Raw genomic sequence first — 26,292 nt, 5'->3', positions numbered from 1 at the left:
TACTAAAATAACTGGGAGAAATAGCTTGCAAAGAGGCAAAACCTGTTTTTAATTTTGCTTATAGGAAATTAGGTTTTGCCTCACAAAGGCATGCAATACAGACTTATCTACGCAAACACAACAGGTTGATTGGAAAAGCTGATCAGTAGGAACACAAAGAGTTCTTATATCTTACTGGTTATTATATCACAACATTTCGTGTAATGTGTTTTGCTTTGTTTCACTTGAGTGAGGAATCACATTTGAGAGGACACCAAAATACAATATTACTGTACTGCTTAAGTTATTTTAACATTCTGAAAAGATGCTGCTGAAAATGAGATCAAATTCTAGAACATAGATATTCCTCTCTTTAATAGTTTTTCATAAGTGCTAAAGCTAACATGATAAAACAAGACTACATCATAAGGAAGAGGCATGAGGTAGGTATATAAAAAGACATGAGTAAGTGCCATGACTCAGCTCCCAAGTTACACAATTGCCTACATGAATTACACATCCAAATGGCCATTTGCACATTCAAATACCCAATTTGTGACTGTAGTCACACAACTGTGCATGAACCCTAGGTGTTCTCTCCTGAAAACGTGACCATCCTCAGTTATCACCACTTGCAACTCTTGAACACAACAGAAAAATAAACCATGTATAAAATCAAAAAATTTGCCCTTTGGGATCTCAGGAATCCTATATAATTTCTGTGTCTGGAACCTAAAAAAGGCACTAATCATCTTCAAAGGACCTTTTCAGCCAACCTGGTAGTGCACATTACTGTACTTCTCCCTCGGGACTGCTAAAATTTTCCTTTACTTACCCACAGCTGGTAGAGCTGTTGCTTTATTGCAAGCATTAGCTGTTTGTGTTTGGAATACCAAGTGCCTTGTCTTTCATCTCCACTGCTAGGTGTGGTGTCTGCATCTACATGTCTGAACAGAACAGCAAACGTAATACGAACTTCTGGGGAGCACAGGCCATCAAAATAAGGCTATAGCTAATTACTAGTGGGGAAAATAACTGACTTGGGCAAGTCATTATGGGCAAAATCTAAAATAAATGTAGCTGTTCTTTCTGTTTGAAGGGGTTTGTATTAGAGGATCTGAAGATCCTTGGACTGTGGTGGAATTACAGCTCAATCAGAAGGAAAAAAGTTAGAAAAATCATTATTTTGAAAGGAAATATATTTTGAACAGAAATGAAAACCAACTCTTTCAAAATAAATATGTATATACCTAAACTATTGACAGGATTAAGTGACCATACAGGAATAAAAAGTAGGATTTGCAAAGGAAAATGTTAGCAAAGAACCTTATAATCTAATCTACTAGGAAGTAATAGATAGTAAAATAATAATAATAGTGACATATATATATATATATATATATATAGTGATAGTGAAATCCATTAAATCCATCAGTTTATAGACAATCTTTTTAAGACCAGTGAATTTGCCTTTTTACACTTATTTCACAGTGTTCCCTCAGACATTCTAAAAAAAGATGTTTGAAGACTAGGTAGATACTCAGGAGAAATATATGCATTTCTTATATATGTACTTGCTCTGTTCTTACATTCTTCCCTATGTGTCTTCTTTTGGCCACTGTCAGAGACAGGATGCTGGGTTAGTTAGACCTGTAGTCTGAGCCAGAACACCTAGTAAGTTCTTATTTATCTTGTTATGTGTACTAACCCCCCTGGTATCCGAGGGCATGTGCTGATGTCGTTACTCCCTTTGTATATTGACAGCTGTCTCTTAAATTTCCGAAGGTGCTGCACATTGCCTGGATTTGGAAAATATCCAGAGAGCTGTTCACGCTGTATTGTGAAATGCCTTCAACAAAGTTCTTTGAGGCTTAAGAGGTAGCGTGAAAGGCTGCTGAAAGCCATCCTGGAGCGAAGTGGCTGTCCTAGGCAGACTGCTCACTGACAGAAAGTATCTCAGAGCATCTCAGTTTGTCCACCAGAGTGGTGGAAAACCTACCAAATGAGCTAAGTCAAAATGCAGAGGGACAGAGGAACATTCCCTTACGGCTCTGGCTCACATTCACTTCAAGCAAACAGTTGTGGCAATTTAAGATGCAGCTGTAGCCTCCTGACTGCACAGCCCCTTCTTTTGGAGGTTATTAACATTTAGCAAAAGTGATATAGATGTTCATTTATCCTAGATCCATACCTCTAGTGTCTTAGAGCAAACTCATTTTCATTAGAGCCGAACTGAGGCACGTGGCCTGGGAATGCACCTGCATCTGCCACCCTTGCTTCTTAGCGAGTAATTTCCGGCAAAGAAACCAACATCAGGCTGGTAACATTTTAAAGTACAGTTGCCACATGTCCTCGAGCTTGTCTATCACAACTCTAATGTTCAATTAGAGAACAGTTACCTGGAAGAGAACCAGGTAACTTTGGTTGAAGTTGTCCGTATAAAGCAGTGCCAGCTTCTCACTGGTAAAACTGCAAGAGGGATGTGAGTGTATTTTACAGAAGCAAATCTGTACATCAGCTGTGAAATGTCAGGGAAAAGAGCTGGGGCATTTGACACCCTATTCTCATTCTTTTTAACATGATAATATTTACGTGACTGCCTGTTGCAATTGAAAGTGTTATTTCCATAAAGGTTGTTTTCTAAGACCAATTTTCAGTCCTTCTTACAACAGAGGCTGCCAACTCTAAAAGAGGATAAGCAAACAGATGCAGACACAAAACAAGACTTTAAGCTCCAGCTCTCTAGCTACAAAGTACTGTCCTGTAAAAAGGGAATTTTGTGTTAAGCAGGGTGATTCATTCTACCGTGCAGGAACTCCCCTGCAGAAGACTGACCCATACAGTTTCCAGGCTGTACACCCAAGTCAGTTGACTGTACAGCTACAGATTACAGTAATATGCAACTCCAAGTAGACTGGGGAATACCCTGTCTACTTTAAGAAAGCCACACTGGATGGCTAGGATTGATGGTGCACAAATAGTGCACGGTTTACTTCTTAGCTATGTAATCAGCATTTAAGTTCCAGCTCTGTACTCCCTCATACCTCACAGGCCCTTGGAGGCTCACTTTTCAGTTCTACATTATGCTTCTACTAGATTCTGGTTCTCCATGGTATGGACTTGCCTTATACTTTTTTGCCAAGATATTCCCTTGGGGATTTCTTCACGGCCAAATTATATCACAAACTGCTCTAAAAAGTTGTGCCTCCAAGAGGCAAATACAATTGAATGGTTAGACAAATGTATTTATTAATGCTTTTCTTAATGATCTGAGATGGAAATGTATCAAAGTACCTTATAGCATGAGCTAGGAAATACTCATTAATATAGTTTATTATTGAAATACCTGTCCTCAGCTTTTCCACAACTAGTATAATTTGCTGAAAAATATGATAATAAATATGTTTCTCATAGCTTTTACAGCATTTGTAGATATCAAAAGGCTAGGAGGCACTTTTACCAAGTTACCATTTATAGTTGGTGAAACAATTGAATAAATTTTAAAAAATCAATTGTATGAAAAATTTTCCAGCAGTATGACAACCCATATGCACGAAATGCATAACCAACCATACCTTGTTAAGAAAGCAACAATAAACAGAAAACACAAAGATTGTTTGTAGGCGTTTTATATACATCTATGTTTATGAGACGAGATAGGGTAAAGGTGAACGCACCTCCGTTTGGCTATTCAAATTCTGCCACTTGTCTAAAAATACAGATATATTACAGTAAATTTCAGTCACATCTTAAATCAACATGAACTTTGCAATCCCAAGTTGGAGGGAAATTTGTTTATTCAGTTATTTTTGCTATGATTTAAGCCACAATACAGATCTGAATGTATCTCAAGAGGAATTCAGAGCTGGATTGATAGTGTTTCAAATTCAGAACTCTCTTTTCTTCTACTTTCCCAATGAAATCTGTATATCTAGAAGAGTATTTGCTAGACTCACTTATGTAAACTAGTTTGTTAATATGTTTTAAATATGGCAAAGAAAGGAGTTCTGTTATTTACTGCAACTACATAGTCTGAAAACCATAAATAGTTTATTCCTATGACTGTTGATTCAATTTGCCTGCAGTACCCTATCTAAACCCTCAGGCAAAAACCCACCTGTTTTATTGTGAGAAAGACTTCTGACATTGTCATTCTAGTTGTCAAGTTGTTTGCCTAGATAAACAACATTTTTTGCCTTACAGGTGGTATTGTGAAGGAAAGGAACTTGAAAACTCACCAGACATTCAAATTATCCAGGCAGGAGATCGCCACTCCTTGGTTATTGTTGAAGCTTTTGAGGAGGATACAGGACGTTACTCGTGCTTTGCTTCAAACATCTATGGAACAGACTCCACTTCTGCAGAGATTTACATAGAAGGTAACGTTAGCAATTGTTGCGGAATGAAATTGGTAATACAAGATTATGATACAATTAGGTATTTTGTATAGTAACTGTATATTAGATTTGTTGCACAGAATACTTGGCAGGAAGTTAACAGTTTCAGTCCTTATTAACACATTTATTATTTCACTATAAAACACCCTTCAAACAAGTATTATGACTTCCTGTTACATGTATTTTTATTGTGTTGCTTCCCAGAGATTGAATAGATCTCATTGTAAGATGAAAGTCTAAAAATATAGAGATTCTGATGCCACCCTATATTTTTTGTCTGTGGTTACTTTAGGGAAATAAAAGAAGCCTTATCTTTGTATCTAATTCTTATTAATCCCTTTTCCCTTCAGCCATTAGTAGAAATTGAATATAGGATGGCTTTCGCCTTTTTCAATGAGAAAAATGTGAAAGTAGTCTGATCCTAACCTGCTATTGGGACCTTGTAACCAAAATACATGCTAGCAATTTGATCTTTTACTTGCGCAATAGATGCTGCAAACAAAACAGAGTATGTATCAGCAAATTTAAGTCTCTTCTTTCCCCTTACGTTATTTAATATATCCTACCTGGCTTAAGATATTTGTTATATGTCTTTCTGTCAGGTTTTTTTTTTTGGTAAGATTTTAAATTGCATCCATCATTGTGCTAACAGGATTGCGAATTTAAAATACACATACAGAATCTTTTTTTCTCCTTCTGTATTTCTTCAGTTGCCAGGCAGAGAAATATCATACTGTGAGTACCACCACTGACAACAGTGGGACCATTCATAAATTAAAGTACCTACCCTACTGAATGCAAGGGTACTTTTCCCTTGCTGTTTTTCTTCTTTCACGTCTCCAATCTGACAGTGAAAGGACAAATCCTTTTTTTAGCATTTGCACTGCCCCTGACATTAATGGGTGATCTCTGTGCTTGGCAGGGATTTACTAGTTCTCAAGACTGGGGCCAAGGCCTGCTTTTACCTAACTCAGTGGAGGCTGGATGGAAGCCACGGCTGATGGAGATGCTCATTGGCAGGGAGCGCAGAGAAAGTGCACGTTCCAGATGCAGTGAAGGCTGAATCAGAAGTGTAAAATGCCTCAGTAAGACAGCTGTTAGTAAACTCAGCTAAAGTCTTCTTCTCCAGACTGCGCTACAAGGCACTAGCATAAGAATAATAGATGTGATTCCAGAGTGCTCTCTCCTCCACACTTTTTTTTTTTTTTCTTTTACTCGTAGAATCAGGTATCTGAGAAAAAAGCTCTTACTTGACCCAGAGCAGCAATCAAAGACTAAATCATACTAGGGTCATTTTAAAGAGAAGCTGAGGAGCACCCAGGTGGGAATTCACTCTTGGATGATGTTTTCCTCATTTCAATTACATATTGTCCTAAATCTGCATTATGTCAATAGCAATTCTGCATCTTACACAGTATGCAGTTTGGGTTAATTTCCACTGCAATGTGATTCTTTCTTTTGGCATAGCTTTATAATATATATCCTTAGAATGCTCTAGAGGAAGTCTTAGTAAAGGTTTGCATGATTCTTAGACAAATTTCTCCAAAAATCACTCTGCTAAGTGATTTTTTCTTTTTCTTTTTTTTTTTGTAGGAGTCTCCTCTTCTGAGTCTGAAGGAGAACCCATCAAAGACGAAATGGATCAGTAAGTTTGAAATACACTAAATCTCCCATATTTCTCATAGTTAAAAAAAAAACAACACACAAGTAAGTGCAGAAATTTTGGTTTCCATTAATATTTTGCAGCTTCCAACATGTTAAGCTTTGGTTTTGGGTTTGTTGTTGTTGTTGTTTTACAAATAGGCATATGTTTGTGTGCTCAAACAAACTTTAAAATATTATTTGAAACTTTTATATTAAATGTAGACAAAAGAAGAAATATGCTAAATTAAGCTACTAAAATTAATTTCCTAAAACAGATGCTGTTTGACTACACCTGACTTAAATACTGCATTAAGTGTCTGCCTTGAAAATACAGTGCAGTAAAATTTCTCACATGGAAATATAATATGTCATGAAGGCTTTGGCAGAAAATTACTATTCATGGACTACTTAGATTTAATATAAGGAAATTAATATACGTGAACTGGAGTTAACTGAATTGATGAGTATATAGGAAAGAAAAACTGCCAGACACATTTAACCTAAAGCCTCAGAATTTTTTTTTTCCAAAGTGAAATCCATTCCCTGTGCATTTAGAACCGGATCCAATGCTGTTAGAATCAATAGAAGTCCTTCTAGCAACTGGGAAGATAGTCAGACTGGTTGAAAACCAAAAGAATTGATGTTTTATTTTGAACTCCTTTGTATACATGAATCCAATCCCAAAAGCAATGAGTGCTTCACAAAGAGAGAATTTTGATCAGATAGACTTATATTCCCATTTTTTTTCATTATTTATTAAAGCAGGTTATATTCACTACATATTTCATTTTCTTTTAAAATACAAGACAAAATACTACAGTGTGTTTGACTGACCTCAAGCCAACATAAGGCAAATCCAATCTTACGTGATTTTTTACCTCAAAGTCATAAAATACTCCAGATTGGATTGGTTCATTGACTTTGACAAATTTAGGGGTTAATATAAAACATCAGAGCAAGAAAGGCTCACAGGTTTTGGGATCAGTTGCTAAGTTTTCATAGTTCTAGCTCAGACTTTTCCAAATGTCTCAGGTATAACACTGTTTTCTCATTCACATCATTAGATGCTAATGTAGCGTTGACCATGATCCTGATCATTTGATGGCATCTCTAGGTTGCTTACCTCATTAAATTTTGAAGAAATGTGTTGCATTCTGTATTTCTTAAGAAAAAAGAAACGCCGCTCTGACACTGTAGCTGGATGTCTTCAAATGATAGAATCATAAAAGATAAGGTTTGGGTATAATAGAGCATCTTTTTATTTTTGCTTAGCTTCCAGCTGTCATCACAAGAACCTGGACACCTGTAATTGAAGGGAATTAATATGAGAACAGCTGCTAAAAATGTTCTAAATTTCGAATGAGAAATCAGTGATCTCAGCAACTGTACATTCAACCCGAGTAAGGCTTTCTCCGGTTTGAAGGCTGGCTTTCCTGAGGGGCCCATGCTACATGCCAGAGCAGCCAATGCAATACTTGAAGAAACGGAGTAAAAAGACTTCATTGTTTGCGTTATTCCACTTAGCAGTAAAAATAAATAGGGCCAGCTGTTTTACTTCCATATAGAAACAACCTAACAGAAGTGAACAGGTGCCAACCTGTACACTACCACAACTCCATCAGATGTTTGTCAGAAAACTTCTCTCTCTACTTTTTCAGCAGAAAATTATTGATTCTGTATCTAAGCAGACCAAAGTATTTCCATTACCTTATAGGTTCATATCTTCACACATCTCAGGGAGCAGCGTGCACAACTGAGAAACTGGCACTGCCCTTCCACGCTGCTCTGAGCTGATGAGAGCAGCTTTCAAGCCACAGTTGAGTTAATCCAGGCCATTTTATTACATTTGGCATAACTGAAGTATCTATGAGTGATATGCAGCCCAATTCTTACAAAATGCAATTTACCTGGGAGTACATATCTGTTTAGATCAATTGGAATCCAATCCCAGAAGTGAGGCTGGGATTGCCATGGAGCTGGGAAGGACATAATTAGGGGACACACGTAGCTCCAGCTTCCAGCTACACAAGAATACTATAAGCAACAGAACTTTCTTTTTGGTTCATATTTCACAGCACCCCAAAGCCAGCTGACATCTCTTTGAATGCAGCATCTCCTGCTGCTAAAGCTGCAGCCAGGCATCAAGAAACCTCCAGGGCATCATCTGCTATGGTCCAGCCTGTGTCTGTACTGGTTCAGCCTGCGTCAATACCAGTTAATCAGGTATGGGAAACAATATGGTGTACTTCCAAGGAAAAATAAAAGCCTTAAAAAGGTATTTCTTCTACAGCTTATGATTCAGAACACCCAAATTTCCTAGTTTGTGCTCTGCTGTGTTGAACTTCAGCTTTGAACGGTCTAAGCATGCAGTAGTCACGTACACGGAGCTGCTCTGCCTGCCAGCTAACCTTTAGCACCTGGCAGAGGGAAGGGAACCTTTCATCCCCAGGTTGCAGGCAGCCCTGCGGCGGTGAGCAAACGGAGCAGCTGCCGGCAGCCCAGGCAGTGGCAGGCACCGCATGCACTCCGGCAGGTCAGACCCTGCATGCCGTGAAGGGCACTCGGATGTGCAAGTAAGCTCGCTTGCGTCTTCATACTGCCCACTGACTCATTCGCTTCCAACAGTGACAGACGATAATTTTTTCCTCTCTCTCTACAAAACTCACTTCAGATTGTTTTCTTTATGTGAGACTTATTTTAGGCTAAATCATTTCACTACTATGTTTACTTTATATGTAGTTATGCTTGTTTAGCACATAACATTTCAATATCCGTATTGAGGAGTTTCTAATTAATTTAGCATGTATTTCTCGTCCTTTCTGTTGCAAACTATCAGAATACTCTGAAGTATGGATTCTTTCCTAATAGGAATTATTAGCCATATTTAGTTCAAAAGTTATGAACACATAAAACTGAAATGTTAACAAGAAACTCCTTTTGAACTGCCTTTAAAAGGTCTACAGCCTAGAACTAGGTGGTAACCAATAAACGGGCACAGAATAGCTGAAGTAATGGGAGTTTACTTTCAACTACAATGACAATAGAATTAAGCCTTTGTAATACATATTGATGTAGGTTGCCTAACTCTGCACTGATAGTTGCCTCAAAAATTACCACTTTCAATCTTGTTGGCTTATAAGACACTACCTATAAAATTAGTCTATGTTCTCCAAAGATACTGCATGACTAATTCCGCTGATTTGGGGCAGTTTCTATTCCCATCAAAAAGAAAAATGCTATTAATCAAGTTATATAAGGAAGTTTTGCCAGGGAGAAAGTAATTTCATTTTGATTTCACTGAAGATCAATAGGGTGATACTCCACCTCTGTAAATCTGTTTGGTTTTGGCAAAGGAGATTTAGAGTAGCAGTCACACACATGACTTAACTTTCCCTTATTAACATCCAGGAATATTTTGTAAGTCAGATGCCTAAAAGGGGTCTACACCAAGCAGCCTACATAGATTTGCCTTCCTGAAGTATTAATGATGGGTATTATAATACACTGCAATAAAGTCTTTTTTGACATGATTACCACAATAAGGCAATGTTTTAAAACAGCATTTATGGTACTCAGGCAGCAATCCATCCAGGAAGATCACTACGAGCAGTCTACAAGAGAGCAACTTTTATTCACCCCATTAAATATTCTGTTTTGCACTTTTCCCCGCTAACATCTCTTTTGTGCCATTCCAAGAGCATAAAACACACTTTGCATGAGCTCAGGTGACCTTACAAGGATTTACCTTGCAATTCGGCATAGAGTCAGGTATCCACTTCCTTCCGGAACACAATTTTCTTAGGAAAAAAACAAACACTTTCTGTATTTCCAGTATACAGCACCTGAATGATTTTTTAGTCTAAGGCTCTATAACAGGAATGCTATCCTAAGCTCAATACATTTTTCAATATTCAGTCTCAGAATTTAGTTAACCTAGAATAACATTTTTACTTTATGAATGGGAAGCCCTCTCCATTTAACATCCAAGAGGAGTGGTAGTTGAGCTTATTAACTTTCAAAAGATTTAATTAGCATGCAAGGACACACCATGCTTCTCCTGTATATGGAATAATATCCTCTGTATACCTGAACTTCATCATGTGATGCTTTGCAATCTACAGGCTCAAAGCCCCACTAACTATTTGCAAGGACTGGATGGAAGACCTATAATAGCTGCTCCTGTATTTACAAAGGTAATTTGTTTTATGACATATTTGAAAATTAAAGATGCTAATTGTATGGAGAGCTAATTAAAACTTTATAGCTATCAAAGGAAAAAAAGGAATTATTTATACATTTTAAGGCATTCAAAGATTTAAGTGGCTTTATGAAATCTTATGAAAATCAATATTACTTCTGGACCAATAAAACTGACCATGTCTATTCATTCTCTCTATTAGATGTTGCAGGATATTTCAGCTTCTGAAGGGCAGCTCGTTGTCTTTGAATGTCGGGTGAAAGGAGCTCCTTCCCCAAAGGTTGAATGGTACAGAGAAGGAACACTGATAGCAGATTCGCCAGATTTTAGGATATTGCAGAAAAGTATGTTTCCTGTGTGGAACTGTTGGATCTAACATAATATAGGCACGCAACAAAATTCCTAACCTAGCAACACTTGGAATTTCTTATTACAATAGGAAGAACTACCTAAGCCATATTTTATGACAATAAAAACTGGGTCCCAAAAGCCAAAACTGGGGGTGAATTGAACAGAATATTCACAGGTAGTATTTGTCTGAGGTTCCCCAAACTATTGTATCATCTGGCCTTCTACTTTCCTCTGTCTGCTATTTCAGTGTCTTCTTCTGACTCAGTCTTATTTCTGCTGTGTTTGGTTTTCTTTTCATAACCATTTACGTATAGTTCCATCGCCTGTAAAGTGCCCCATCTTTCAGTTAAGGTCAAGTGCTATTATACTAATGCTAATGGACTGTTAATTGCTTATTTACCTGCAAAAGTGACTTGATACATGTGTATGCTCATGCATTCATGTGTGCGCACACGCTACCTGATAGATATTGTAAATATATGCTCCTACTATCATTTTCAAATGTAGCCCCAATGTCTGCAGTTTCCTCAAAATTCTCTGGAATGCTATAACTGCTAAAACTTGATAGAAGTCCTTTAAACCTCACACTAAAACAAATCTGAATGAAACAACGTTTTATCATAACTTGATTTCACTGTGTAATAGTTTCAGAAACTGTCTTCAAGACACACTAAAATAGTACTAAGATTGCAAAAAACTACTTCGTGCAGAATTTACCTCCTGTTCATAAGTGCTGTAGTAAATATACTATAGTGCACTATAGCATTATAGTAAATAAGAACTTTTTTTTCAAAAGAAAAATTCTAAATAAAACATAAGCATGAAGATATAATGGTTTATTATTAAATATAACTAGATATTTCCACCAAAACCTTCTCTGACTAAGGATCTGATTCCAGCACCTTGTGTTGGTGTAGAAAATCTCAGTGTAAATGTTCTAAGAGAAACTACAAAGAGATCAGGCAAAAGATTCAATTTGACAAACACTGGTTCATTAAAACAGTTTCAAGTTTAAGTCTAATATTTCACCAAAATTTTAGCCAACTGAAATAAGGAAAAACATTCAGTAGACTTGACACACTGTTGAGTACAAGGCTTGGTTGTCTCTGCCATCTCTTAAACAGAAAATTGCATCAAAAGGAATATTGCATCATAAAGAGAAGATCAAGCTTTATAGTTAGTCTTTAAGAAAAAAATTAATTGTATTGGCAAAAGTAAATATATTCAATCTACTAATTCTGTTCTTCCCTTTAGAACCACGATCTATGGCTGAAGCAGGTGAGTATCATCTAAAGGTTTATTCCTTTTTGGTTATATAAATATGGTGATTTAACCTCACAAAATAAGAATTATTTTAACTCCATAATTAAATTAAGGTAACTTTAAAAATGTTCTGTAGCTATTGGTGAGATGCATTGCACTGTAGAATGTTTAAAGGATGTAAAATGCACTAGAACTTGAGTTGATTTTATAATTTTGAAGAAAATAATGTTTCTATTCTGCTTTGACACAATTCCGTCTTAGGGCCTGTTACCTGCTTATGAGCTAAAGATTAACAAAATGAACGTATGAAACTCTCTTGTATCTGGGGATCAGAAGTACACCAGATGATGTAGGACTGAGCTATTTTTATCTGGTTTACCAGTTAGGGAGCATTGCATCAGATGTTTAGCCATGTCAGCCATTCCCTTTGCTCCCTACCAGTGTAATACGAGAGTGTCACATCAGGTGTTCCACCCCTGGTATCAGCAAATCCTGTAAAAGTGGCTGGATTTGCTAATTTTGAGGGTCAGAGCAGAACATAGGCTACTCTGCAGGATTTGAGCAGAGAAGCCTTACAGATTTTGATTACCTCTCCACGAGACAATCACTCTCGTAGTTACGCTTTTCACTGGTAAAAAGTAAAACTGCCCCTCTTAAGGAGAAAATTACTAAATGAGTTTTAATTCTTATGGAATATGGAATTCCATAACCCTTCTCCCTGCCCTATTAAAAGTTTCTTAACCCAACAAGTGTCTTGAAAGAGACTCCGAGAAATCCTGTATTTTCCCTTTCTCTGCAATGTCACTCTCTTAGACTTGAGAAGGAAAAAATGGAGCTTCCACCAGAACGCACCGATGCCATTCCTTTACTGTCCAGTGGCATCACTGCTGAGTAATGTGAAGCAGTTTTTAGAGGGTAATCAGTTAGGTGCAGTTGTCACTGCCTCATCGCCTGCTACTCATTCAGAAGGAATCTGGATTTCCATGCACGCAATGGTTGGCAAATCCAAGTACTATAAACTAGACACTATAATGCCTTAAATCAGTTCTATAATCCTAGTACTATAATAAACTATTATTCTCCTATAGCTGTTAGCAAATAATCTCTGTGTTGCTACTAGATTCTCCTCAGTGATGATATGAAATAAAAAAATTTAAATGTGCTTTAGTCTTCTACAGAAATACTGAGAAAATATTAAACCTGTGTTTTTTTAGGAAAGGTTCTTGCAAAACGGTAGCAAAGTAGGCACTGACTACTGAAGAAACGCTATCAGCCCACATTTCAATATATTTGAAAGGTTACCCTTCCTCCCTTTCCCAGCTACCTGACCAAACAAAATATGTAAAATCCCACCACCATAGGTAGTCATCAGCTGGAAGTTGCTGCCTAGACATGCCAGATATTGCCCAGACAGGAATATCCTAACCCCAGATTGATTTTTCAAGACAGAATTTCATTTTTCCTAGTACAATTTTGCACACACATTTTTGGTGCTTACATGAGTCTTCACAAAGAAGGGAAAAGGCAACTTTCCATAGGGACAATTAGCAGAATCCCCCCTACCTGCAAAGCTGCACTGGCACTTTTGAAAAATGCTGGCCTAAACGTATGCATTTTGCATCTCTTCACCTTACAGGGTGGCTCAACTTGAATTGTTCCCAATTAATTATAACTAATCTTTCAATGTGCAAACAGATTTAGAAAACCCACGTTTTAGTGAGTTGCGAGGTCAGAGTCCACTGTATTTCTCCAAATTCAGTTTTAAGTTCTTCAGAGAGAAAGGCTGCATTTCATGTGCACAGGAGGACATTTCTCATGTTCTCCAAGCACTGCTGACACCTGTTCTTCCTCGCTTCGGTTGGGCATGTTGGAGCACAGAGGGTACCAGCTGCTGCACACAATGCTGGTAACAGCTGCTGCACACAAAGCCTGCCAAAATTGTTAATACAGATGAAACGAAAATCAAACTGAGCAAGGTGGAAAACGTTAAAGAAATGTCCCCCAGGGTAGCCGAGTCTTTGTGTGTTTGTTCAATGCACGTTCGCTTAAAGTAATAACACTGCTCTGATGCTTTGCAGAGGAAATTTGTACTCTGGTAATCGCTGAAGTATTCTCAGAAGATTCTGGCAGTTTTACATGTACCGCGAGCAATAAATATGGCACAGTATCTAGTATAGCTCATCTAACTGTCAAAGGTAAGAGATGCTTTTAGTCCTTTGCTTGCCAGTAAATGTAAGCACAGCAGGCTGTGGCACAGTGCAGCCCAGGCCGCGTATCCAACGCACAGATTGCTGCCTTTTCACAGTGCCCTTCCCCAGTTCGAAGCACACCACTGACGCTTGTGAAGGAGCCAGCAACATTACGGAGTGAATCCCACAGCAGCCCTTCCTCAAAGGGAACTGTCTGACCTCAGGATTTGGGCAGTAGCCATTTTTGGAATCTCTGTGGTCTCTGCCTAGTTTGCTGTTTCTGTAAACCTTTAGTGCAGAGCCCAAAGCAGGAAACCTCAGAACAGATCCTTCGATACTGCCTAAATGATTTACCTTCCTAAGGCACAAAGCAGGTAGGTGAGTGAAGAACCAGCGCATGAAGGCACAGCACACTGTTGCCCCCAGTTTAGAGGTCTGGCAGTGCTCTTCACAACTAAAAAAGCTGCGACTCCTCTGTAATGAAAGTTTGTATCCTGAAGACACTGGCAGAATTCATGGGCAACATGGCTGTAGACCACTAAAGGATCTTCCAAACTAGTTATGACTCTTTTTTATTCACTTTATGACATTCCTTTGTTAAGGAACTGGTTGTTAAATAAATGAGGTCAAATAACTCATTCCAACAGCTGGACAGGACATTAGGGAGAGTTTTTGCAAATTGCAACTTTCATGATTTTATTTCATTATAATTCATGGTATTTATGTATAATCAGAAGTTTAATATTTGCAATTTTAGCATCCGAAGACAGAAGTAATGCTGCTGCTCTTCATACAATGAGCTCCATCAACTTAATTGCTGCTGAACATCAACCTCCCCCAAGTATTCCTTCCCACCCTGTGGCAAACCAGCCCCCAAAGCCTAAACTCGAAGGTGTTCTTGTGAACCACAACGAACCCAGATCAAGTTCCAAGATAGGTCTCCGTGTGCACTTCAAGCTGCCTGAAGATGATAAAAGTGAATCAGTATCAGAGGATGGACCTGGGGCTGCAAACGAAATCAGACCCAGCTATTTCCCGGACAGGATAAATGGACAGGCAACAAAAATACCAGAGCCAACATCGCCCTCCAAGGAGCCCCCACCGGTACTGGCCAAACCAAAGCTGTAAGTAAAAGGGATTCTAAGTCTCAGTAGTGTCACTGTTATTATTCAATATCTCTATTATCACATGTACCTGACCTATTCATAGACCAGGACACTATTGCACTAGGTGCAAAAAATTCAGGCACAGTAAAAAAAAAAAAAAAAAAAAAAAAAGTCCTTATCTCATGGTGCTGGTCTAACTAAACTGTAGTCTTAGAAGCTAGATTTTTTCTGTATACTCCTCTTGAAAAAAGTAAAGTGTTTTCCAATTTCAAAAGGAAATATTTTCTGCTTTTAAATACCTTTTTAATTCCACACTGGTTTCTGCTGTAAACAAGGGATGAACAATACTGCTAGTGTACGGCAAAATAAAAGCAGGTTCTTCAAATGTCTCTCTCTCAATTCTGAGTATATAATTTTGCTAAAAGCAGACATATTTTGTCTTATACATATTAAAGGAAGCAAATGCAGGTCCACAGGGCTATGCCTCATGACTTTATATCCCACAAAAGTAATCTCCTCCTAAAACAGATAAAATAACTTGGAGGTGTATGATGATGTGAAAACACTTGAACAAATAAGCACCTGCAGGATTACTGCACTGTAAGTCTGAGGGGAAATTTTAAGGCACAATGTAATTTTCTTAGAGGACAATTTCCGGAATACAGGCATACCTCATTTTATTGCGCTTCGCTTTATTGCACTTTGCAGATATTGCCTCTTTTTTTTTTTTTTTTTTTTTTTTTAAACAAATGGAAGGTTTGTGGCAACCCTGCATCGAGCAAGTCTATCGGCGTCATTTTTCCAACAGCATGTGCTCACTTTGTGTCTCTGTGTCACATTTTGTACATTGTTTTTTTAGACATAAAGCTATTGCACACTTAATAGACTACAGTATAGTTTAAACATAACTTTTATATGCACTGGGAAACCAAAAAATTTGTGTGACTCACTTTATTGCGATATTTGCTTTATGGCGGTGGTCTGGAACTGAACCCGCAATATCTCCGAGGTACGCCTGTACACGCTGCTGCTAATAAAGAAACAACCTTTCAGCATGCTCAGAACCTCCCCAATCTGGTTTCCAAAGAGCATATGGAGGCCTTCATTTTATTTCTTAAACAGGCAGAAGCTTTAACTAAAGGCCCAGGAAGGACTTTATAAAGTAATTCGTTGGTATTCTTAAGCAGGGATGTGATTTCATAGTACCAACTTTACAAGGGAGGAAACAGAAGTTACATATCATATAGCAGAAGCAGAACTTGGAGCAATGATTTTTATTTGTTAGCCCCATATTCTCAGCCTTATTTTCTTTCAGTGCTATAAGGTGTTTAAGGGGTAAGCAGAAGCTCTATTTATTTGTGTTGCCCAATGCTTGCATAAAGCAGGATTTCTCTCTCAGAAAAAAACTGTAACAAATGAGTGCATTATTATGCAGATGAAAGAGAAAAAATGAGGACTGCACAATTTCAGTCCTGCCATTTTCTAGTGTTCGAAAGCCTGAAATTGCTATTTTAATCTGCCTTTAATATGATTTTTGTGCCATAAATTATAGAAACAATAATTCTTTTATCTAAAAAGGAGCTCTGTTGACTTCATGGATTTGGTTTGGCAGTATCAGTTTTGGCTGATCTCTACTTCTACATCTAATCTACATTTCTCACTTTTTAACAATATTTAATTAATATTGGACAGTTTATTACATGATCATTTTTCATATCCTCTATGTCCTTTATGTTTTTGGAAGGGGAAAATTTAGCCTATTTTCCATATGCTATATTTCCATATACACAATAACAAAATGAACCACTGACACGGCAAAATAATTTCCTTAACTGCAAAGTAAATAAACCCTGAGGACCTCTACAATAAATAGCATCTAGGAAATAAAAATGGCATGAAATGCACATCCTCCCTGAATGATGTACTCTCTGGCCTGTCACTGAACATCAACACCACCTAAACTATTTTCTGCTGTGGCGGATTGTTACACAGCTTTATTAGCCAAAATGCTGGTTTCAGAACCCACTTTAACTGGAGATGAATGACTGCAATCTGGATTGCAAATACTCATTTAAAATTCCTATAAACCCAATCCTACTCTCAGTTACACAAAGGGAGAGGTACTATGGTGATGTAGAGCAGAATTTGACAATGTTATCCCTCAAAATGTCTTCAGGTAAGAGTTTTATATTTCATCTTTTAAAATGTAAGAATCATCTTCAGTCAAATAATTTTCTACCAAAAAGCTTTTATTGTGACACTGGCAAGGGAGAGGAAGGAAAAGTTTTGTTTGGCAGCCAGCTAACATTATGCTCTTCCCATAATGTCACAGAATACGTCATGTAGCAGCTTTCCCTACCTCTATGTCACAGGGCATAGAATTTTTCCTTTTCCAATTCACATGTGGATAGTTACATATGGAAATGTAATCGGCCAGCATGCTTGGGGGTTACCTTGGCTTATGACCAATTTTGCTCATCTTTATTTTGAATGCAGTGATCAGACGCAGTTAAAACAGCTCCACAACCAGGTCTTGCTTGAACAACAGCAACTGCATCAGACATCTACAAGAGAGCTGTCATTCAGCTCAGCTTTACTGAATTCTGCTACTTCACTCAACCAACAGCTCACCTCAACTACGTACAAACAAGGCAAAGCGTCTCCTTCACAATCATTCAGCTACACCCGACCCAAGCAGTTCCTACCACCACAGACCACATCACCCACCAATTCCTCTTCTAGCTCCTCAGTGACATCATTCAGCAATGTCCCTCAAGGAACCCAAAGAACAAATAACAAGGAAAATTTCACAGGAACTTCTCCATCTGCCCAGTCAAGGTCTTCAGGAGGGTTTACAAGCAGAAGTGAACAGTCTCTACCAAGTCCTAAAGAATCCATGGTGCCTCCATTAATAGTTCCTGCATCTAGCGGGAAACAGTTTCAGCCACAAAGTGTGACTCCTGCTCCTATCTCCCCCACCAGCCGGGTGCAGAATCCAGTAGCTTTTCTTAGTGCTGTTCTTCCTTCACTTCCTACTGTGCCATCAACCAACGCAATGGGACTGCCCAGAAGTACACCACTTACGTAAGTAGCGTAAACCCCATGTGTCGAAGCAGGGGCAAGAAATACTTACGAAGCAAACTAAGATGCATTTCTGTTCAGGGGTTCTGTGGGAAGTTTGCTGATATGTAAGTCATTCATAAAATAGAAGCACAAGCTGTTCATATATTTTGGTCATTTCATCTAACCTTTACATTCAGTTAAGGAAGAAAGAGATAGTAGCTTCTGTAACAAGATACCTCAAGGGTAATATAAAATGAAGATAGAGAAATGGGAGTTTAAAAAGAGATACAGACAAGAATTCTGGAGCGCAGGCAGAGATTCCCAGGACTGCATTAGCAGGAGAAAAGAGATTTCATGAGCATGCAGGATTAGTCACTCTAAGACTATTTGTCTATATGAGCTATAAAAACATTCTTATTTATTGTAAGCAATGAGTAAAGTTTTAAAAGATACCTCATAATATAAGTTATTTCTTAGGCCAGGTAAATCTAAGAAATAACTTATGAAAAGGTATCTTTCTGGTTGCAATACCTTCTATATTTAAAGCCCCCTGGAAAATCTCAGGAGAGTTAATGGTTTGCACATAAATGTTTCCACTGACAGTCAGAATGACTGCTGTGACAGAATGGCTACCTCCAAACAAGCAAAAAAGGATGATGATGTACAGGAAAGGTTGTTGCCTTAAGAGTCCCTTTTTTACTGGTAGAGTTGAAATTAATATCCCTTTTACAGACTACATGAACCCTGTGTTAGCACGACTAAGAACTCCAAATTCTGCACAAAGTAAGAAGTATTTTCCCCACTTTTACCCATGGTACATTTCAAGGCAGTGATAGCCATGAGTAAGACGCAGTCTCCTAACTATCTTCCCAATACTACATCCACCAATCTATAATTCTAACAGAAAAAAGCAACCCTGTGTAGGTAGCACTCACCACTCTCTCCATGAAGAAATCCTGCCTTCAAACCACTATTGCACTCCTACTCTCAGACCTCCCAATTGCGCAGCACAGAAAGGTAACCAGTCTCTTCCGGAGTGCAGCAATCACCCTGTGGCACACGCGTGGCGTGGCATCCCTCATGGCCCCAGCATTGTGGGCAGGCATACGTAAGAAAGTTATGTTCAGAGTAAAGGTTCTAAAACTCTGCCTAAGCCTGTCCTCAGAGTGGGTGCACAAGTGCTCAAGCACAACTATTCTCTTTGCACTCATAAGGTCTCATAAAAGGGTAGAGGAAGTGAAAGAAGTAAAAGTTCACAGAAAGAGTGAATGATCGCTGAAAACATAAAATGAAGATGGATAAGAAATTGTATTAACTTTCTAAATTATTGCCTGATACAGTAAAATGTACTAATTGTGTACCTATGGAAACACCTGTACATGTCTTGGGCATTCATTGTGAAATCATTATTCCAGAAATGGAACCAAGATGGTTATTATAGTATTATTATGCTTATTCTCTTTTAGATGTGTACCTTAATTCCTTCTTACTGGCATTAATGGGAATGGGATGCACCATTAAAATAGTACCAAAAATCAGATCCTATATTATGCTTTAGCTTCTGCATAAGTAAATGATAGGTTCCTCTAGAAAGTTGAAGCTTAACATATCATATCACTCAGGTGACAAAAAATATACTGGTTGCTGCATGCTAGTAACAGAATTTTCTCTTAATAGCTCAACACAGGGATTAACAAAAAAAAATCTGAAGCCTCTGACGTTATCAACAGATGATTCTATTCGGGACAATAAAGTGGCACTTCTAAAGGACCTGGAAAGAAAACTGCATTTCAGAGAGGATGTTAATCAACATAGTAGTCAGCAGGTAAGAAAATCAAGTGTTATTAAAATAAATTTCACTCATGAACAAGACATGTATTATGACTTGTGGAACAACAGATGTTTGTATGGCTGTGTGGCTGAGCTGCTACGCTACTTTGCAGAGTAACCTTTTGTGGTAAGTGCTAATGTGGAAAAGCAAACTGGAGTTTTAAATAGGAAGTATGAGGGGATGCGGTTGTAGAGGTTTTACTTTGTGAGTGAATTACATTTTTAATAGAGAATGGTAGCAATGTAAAACTTTTTTCTTCTCACAGAAGCTTCTGTACCTTGGATTTATTTTTTTCACTTTACAAGTTGCTCAACTCATTGCACACCTGCACATTCACACACTATGTATTTCAAAGACAAACTAAGGAGTAAAGTAATCAAACTGTGTAAAGAAAAAGTTTCTGTTTTTACTTTGGTTGAACTAAAATGCTGTTTTCATTTTTTGGCAATAAACATATTCTTCCAAATCTCCTGAATTATATGAATTGACAGGAACTTGTTAGGACCTTAACAAATAAAGTTTTTGATAGTTGTTACTGGCACCAAACATTAGGGCTGACACTATTAGCAAAATAACAAGCCTTCTACAAAGCTCAAGGAATCAGTTCAGTCTTATTTGGAATCAACAAATCCACCAGATCTGGGCAGTGACATTAAAATTCAATTAAAATTAAAATTTAGAAATTAAAGCAGGAATAAAAAATGAAATAATATTCTGAGTTTGAAATCACTGTAAGACAGGTTTGGCTGCCCTTGAATGTACTTAGTACCAGGATGTACTAAGGACTACAGGCTAGCTCTTCCGTCTGCAGGCAACTGTTCTGCCCTCACCTTGGCCATGGAGCCATCTATAGTTGTCCCACCAGCTCAGGCTTAACACAACAAATAGCGGTTTGCCCTGATTTGTCACGAATAAGGGAACTTTCCACAATGTCTATCAGCCCTTCCGACAGAGAACATGCAAGGATAAGCAAAAAGCTATGGAGTCCATGGAGTGAATTATCCTCTGTGGACAACTGCAGTGTAATCCCTGTTTTTTTAATTTTGCTGTTAACCTTTCCTTCTGACAGATCACACTGCCAAACCACTTTGAGTAAAACAACTGGTAAGTGGTATGTTTTGCAGATGAATCACAAGTGTTACGATTTGTACTTGCTATGATAGTAAGACAAATTATTTAGACAGCTACTGTGAAATACCGCTCAGTGTTTCAAGTTAACTGCATGATAACCCCTTTAGAAACAACGGTCACTACTACTGTCAAAGTTATCTGCTGACAGCAAAAGTTATTTATATACTTACTTACTATTCTGTATGAGAACAAACCAAAATCTTGATTTCAAAGTCCCCCAAACTCAGAAGAAGCTCAAAGCTGGCACTTCTTTAATTGTTATGGTGATTAGAATGTGAATGGTAATTAACTAGAAAACAACAATTTTAGGATTGCTCAGTAAAAGTCACTTCATTTTCCCCCTCAGTTCCCATAGTGAATCACTAATGCTTTTATTCTTCCACATTTGGGAAAGTCACTGCTTTAGCTGACTCTAGCAAATTCAAGTCTGAGTTTTTTCCTCAATAAAAGCAGCGATTATTTAAAGACTAGAAGATGCACAGTATTTGCCAAAATTCCTATTCCTTTACCATTTATACAAAAATCAACATCCTGAGAATAATATATTGGCATGCTGAATTCACCCCCATAGATTTTGTCATCTTTTTTCCTCTTGTGGTTAACACAAAATTAAAAAGGAGACATTTTCATCCTATATACAGCACATCTGCATTAAATTGGTTATTATAAGGGCAGCAAAGGGCTTCTTATTCACTTTCTCATAAATACTAACACAACTATCCTGTGTATAAAAGATCACAGTATAACGAATGGAGAAGTACTGTATCCAATAAGAATCTTAAAAGGGTGGCTTCCTTATATTTTCAACATGCTATTTTAAAAATTCCTTCTCATAAGATGTATCCCATAGCATTTTTCTTATTGAGAGAACTCGGTTGTGTCTCAGTATTTCAATAGTAGCATTTAATCTCATTTACAATATCTATGGAATATGTAGGAATCATCCAGAATGAAAGCTGCAGGTGACAAGTCTGTGTCTTAAAGTACTGGTATTGTTTTATATTACTCTATAAAATGCAGCAATGGACATGAGTGATTTGCATCCTGGTGCTCTATTTATTATCTGTCACTGACTTCCATATGAAAAGTGTTTAGCTTACAAGTCAAGATTTTGCTATGTGTCAGCATTACGCACCCAGCACAACATCCATTAATCCAGATGTATTCCTTCTGTTTCATCCAGTACATCATTCATCACCAACAATAAAGAAATCTAGAATGAGAATGTAGTTGGTAATTCTGCTGATGTTGCATGAGACAGAACAGATTAGTCTGTAGTCTTCTACAGCTACGATAGTCATGCAGTGCTGACAGAAATAAAAATATGATTGTGCTAAGATTCTGGCTGCAACTTTGACCAAGTACATGTAGTAACAAGCTGTCATTTTTACCAGAAAAAACCACCACACCTGTTATTTATGCAGATGGTAGTGTATTATATTGCAGGTGACGTTTCATCAACAGATAGGAACATTAAACAAATGTAGTTCAATTATTCCAAAGCTCTTCAGTAGGATTTGCTCAATTCTTTCAAATGCAAGACACACTAAATGAGAATTAGGTTATCCAATTGCAGGAGGAGGTTAGGATAAATCCCAGGATATGGGAGACTTCAGTTCAGTTTCTTCCTTTGACTGAAGACAGTTAACTCACAGCTATTCACTCCCAGGAGAACAGCCTAACTCCCTGCCTGCAGGTATGGGGTACTGTTGGTGCTCTCTATCTAGTCTATCGGGCCTTTTGCTTTCCTTATGAGCGCTTGCAAACAAAGTATCTTGTTAGGGTTCAGCTGGAACATGTCATGTAGAAACAAATTAGTGCAGGAAGGAATGGGCAGACAAATTGGGGGGATTTGGGCAAGTGGAAAAAAACAGGTATTGTATGTAATTCATCTGCTAGTTGAATCAAAAGAGCAGCCATGCCCAAGCTATTCACAGGCTTCTTATCAATGGGACTACAAATAAAAGAAATTCTGTTTTATGGGCAAATCTTAAAAATTAACAGCAATATTATCATCTCCTCAAAACTTTGCTATACAAATTATATAACTGATAGAAAAAAAAAAAGGTAGATAAATCTCAGAATACTGTGCTGTAATAAAAGTAAAGGAATTAACCGCAATGTTAAAGGAAAGGAAGAATTAAAGATTAAGTACCCAGGCCCAGGTTATCCATTCTGTAACTTGCTTATAAGAATTATAAACTGTGCCCACATATATGTGCCATTTACAGTGAAGAATACCATGTGGCAATTTTCTCTGGTTGTGTCTTGTGTCTATGTGACATAGATAGCAGCATGGCTCCTGCCTTATTTTTAGGACCAAAAATAAAGCTCAAGCTGTTTAGAAAACGGTGCCATTATTCATAGCCCTCAAATGAATATTGTCCACTTTCACTAGCGAATACTTTACAAGAAATTTCAGAGCAGAAGAGATACAAAGTTTGTCCAAAAGCTTTTGGATCATTAAAAGCTATGGCCTGTAAAGCCATATGCAGCACCCAGCTCATCACGCTTGCCACATCACGGCTAATCCCTCAGCACTGATAAAACACGTCAGTTCCCATACTGAGCAGTCAGTCTCAGAAAGGTCCCAAGAACCATCAAGAACTCCATTCCCCAGAGCACAAGAATTACACTTAATTCAGCCACTCTGAACAAAGTTTGCTCAAAAACAAGCTTCACATCATGTCCCAAAGGTCAGCAAATGTAGACAATTTTGGATGGGAATTTGACCCCAAGGAGTCCTCATGGAAGCTTGTTTGCTCTGTAATAGAAATGAAAACAGATTTAAGAACCTGTCAAAGACAGATTACAAGATCTTGGTATTAAGAAGTATAAACTCTCAATAGTCTTGGCACTGAATACTTGAACAGTCATTTGCAGCTGTGCTCCCAAGATCTAAATCTAATCAACAGCCAAGTAGAGACAGGTTTTCCTCCGGTAAGGACCCTGGATTGTAGAACTCATCACCTAGGAAAGGAAACCTGAGCTTCTCATGCTTTTGCACACACTCCTAAGCTGTTCACTCCAGCTGATAAGCCTGTGGGATTTGGAGGTGTGCACTTCATTTGCTTTCTCTTCCGTTTTCCTCTTGAACTACCAGTTTGAGCTGAACTATATTTCAAATATTGTTTAGCTCTGTGCTACAACTGACTTGTTAGACTCTTTAAGGTTTGTATTTACATTTGGATAGCATGGTATTCATGTGCCTTGAAGTATGTAAGAGGGCACAATCATTTACAAGAAATGTTTCTTCAGTGATATCTCTCCATGGGACATGATAAGTGAAGAATAAAATCCACATTGGATCTGCTGTATTCTGATTCCCACTGCCCAGGGAGAGAGAGGCAATCCAAACCAAACCAAAGACTTCTGCCAGAGTACCCTAGATTAGACTTTAAAGTCAAGCAGCGCTTCAAGGGAAAGCTTGGAAACAGAAACTGAGATGCAATATACACCAGTTCCTTAGATAAGCTGTTAACTGGGTTTAGAATAACTCTGCTAAAAAGCCAATCTAGTATAAATTGCAAAACTGGAATTAAATTGTGAAACTTGTCTGGAGTTGGCAATGAGTGGCAATCATAATTATTTTTTTAAACAGTATGTGGGATATTTGAATAAAGTTTCTCCAGCCCTTCTAGTTGTGGTAATTTCTATGGATTACCATGTCAACATCAGATTATTTTGATGCTACAACCTTCTACTAACTTTCAGCATTTATTTTCACTAAGATCTGAATCCTGCTGAAGTCAACAACAAAATACCTCTTAGCAGATGCAGGATTTTAGGACTCATATTCACACACCAAAGATGCCTAAAAAAAACTTATCAGCATTGCTAGAGCCTATGGAATTCCTCTTTTTTACCAATAGGGTTCACCTGGGCAGGTCACTTAGCTTCTTTGGGCCTCAACTTCTCATATGTAAAATGCAGGTAATAGCCCTGCCATAAAAGGTGCCCTGCCTTCAGGTGCTCAAAAATGATGGTGATGGGACTATATAAATCCATAACAGAGACAAAATGATGTGTCTGATGCAGATGCATGATGTATTGATGAAGCTGTACCTATTCAACAAGCCTTTTTACAAGACTGCCCTGTATATTCTGTGAGGAGATTTTGTTTCCCATACTTCTGATTGCTTCCTTATGCTGTAAAGCTTCTGCTTCTTTAGCTGTATGCATACTTGCTCTCTCAGGCTGTCATGCATGCAATCCCTAATTTTTTTCTGTATTAAAGACAACAGGATTATTCTGCAATTCCAGTGCCATTTCTATGCAAGACCTAAGCTGCTTTATGCACCGAAAAGTGTTATGAACCTGGCATAGTGCAAACTGATGCTTCCACAAACCCCTCTTTGGGTCAGGCCCTGATAAAGGGCAGTGCAGGCAAATAGGGAGCTTTGGGCAAGTACATCAGGGGTGAAAGCATAGAGTCCTCACCCTTCCACGTGATTTGGTGCACTACATGACCCTCCTTTTAGCAGCTGCACTGGCTCTGCCTCCTTCTGTTTCTGTTCAAAACCATTCCCAATTAGCCAATGACAATGTAGTGATCCTGCTTATCCAGTGCTTGGACTAAAGACAGTACACCATGCCAGCCAAATTACAACCATCCACTTGAACTCTACAACAGTACTGCCAAATCCGGGCAAATGCTAGCAGCTCCCAAGGATGGTTGCATTTCACTTCTCCATCTGGCCCAACTTCCCACTGGCACTTGCCTGACTCCTTGGAAATGTGGTTCACCACACTAAGTCAAACAGAAAACTGCTCACTTTTTTTTTTTCTTTTCTTTTTTCTTTTTTCCCTTTTGGGTTAATTTTCTTCTAGCTTACCTTTGTGAAACAGGTCACTGTAGGGTTGGATGAGCACTGGTGACGGCAGGAGGGAAGCGTGGGAGCAGATGAACATGGGCAGGGAGGGAAGTGGGGGAATGCCCCTGATAGCACAAGCTGGCAACTGAAGTGATTCAGCTGCATTGTCAAATCACACCCCGAATAAACTACACAGCTCTGAGGCAATAATCCTGCCCAGTCTGCTTCCAAGGTGCTACTAAGAACTGGAGAAAAATGGTACAGATCTGCTTAAGGTGCATTTTCAACAGAGTATTTCCTGCCTTCGCTCTGGTCAATTGTAACAG

The 26,292-nt window shown here is 38.2% G+C and overlaps 1 protein-coding gene across 1 annotated transcript in view; it reads left to right on the top strand.

Annotated features, from left to right (window-relative positions):
• MYPN (myopalladin) overlaps positions 1-26,292 on the top strand; it is a 49,849-nt gene that overhangs the window by 6,887 nt on the left and 16,670 nt on the right. Inside the window, exons 2-11 of the mRNA XM_013945628.2 lie at positions 4,183-4,358; positions 5,970-6,021; positions 8,096-8,243; positions 10,142-10,213; positions 10,421-10,562; positions 11,824-11,847; positions 13,911-14,027; positions 14,779-15,145; positions 17,624-18,211; positions 19,868-20,015. Coding sequence (XP_013801082.2) covers positions 4,183-4,358; positions 5,970-6,021; positions 8,096-8,243; positions 10,142-10,213; positions 10,421-10,562; positions 11,824-11,847; positions 13,911-14,027; positions 14,779-15,145; positions 17,624-18,211; positions 19,868-20,015 — 1,834 coding nt within the window. The remainder of the gene's footprint in view (positions 1-4,182; positions 4,359-5,969; positions 6,022-8,095; positions 8,244-10,141; positions 10,214-10,420; positions 10,563-11,823; positions 11,848-13,910; positions 14,028-14,778; positions 15,146-17,623; positions 18,212-19,867; positions 20,016-26,292) is intronic.

Source organism: Apteryx mantelli, chromosome 7, assembly GCF_036417845.1.
Source record: "Apteryx mantelli isolate bAptMan1 chromosome 7, bAptMan1.hap1, whole genome shotgun sequence".
In the NCBI taxonomy this organism is placed as follows: domain Eukaryota; kingdom Metazoa; phylum Chordata; class Aves; order Apterygiformes; family Apterygidae; genus Apteryx; species Apteryx mantelli.
This window is presented reverse-complemented; position numbering and strand designations above follow the sequence as displayed.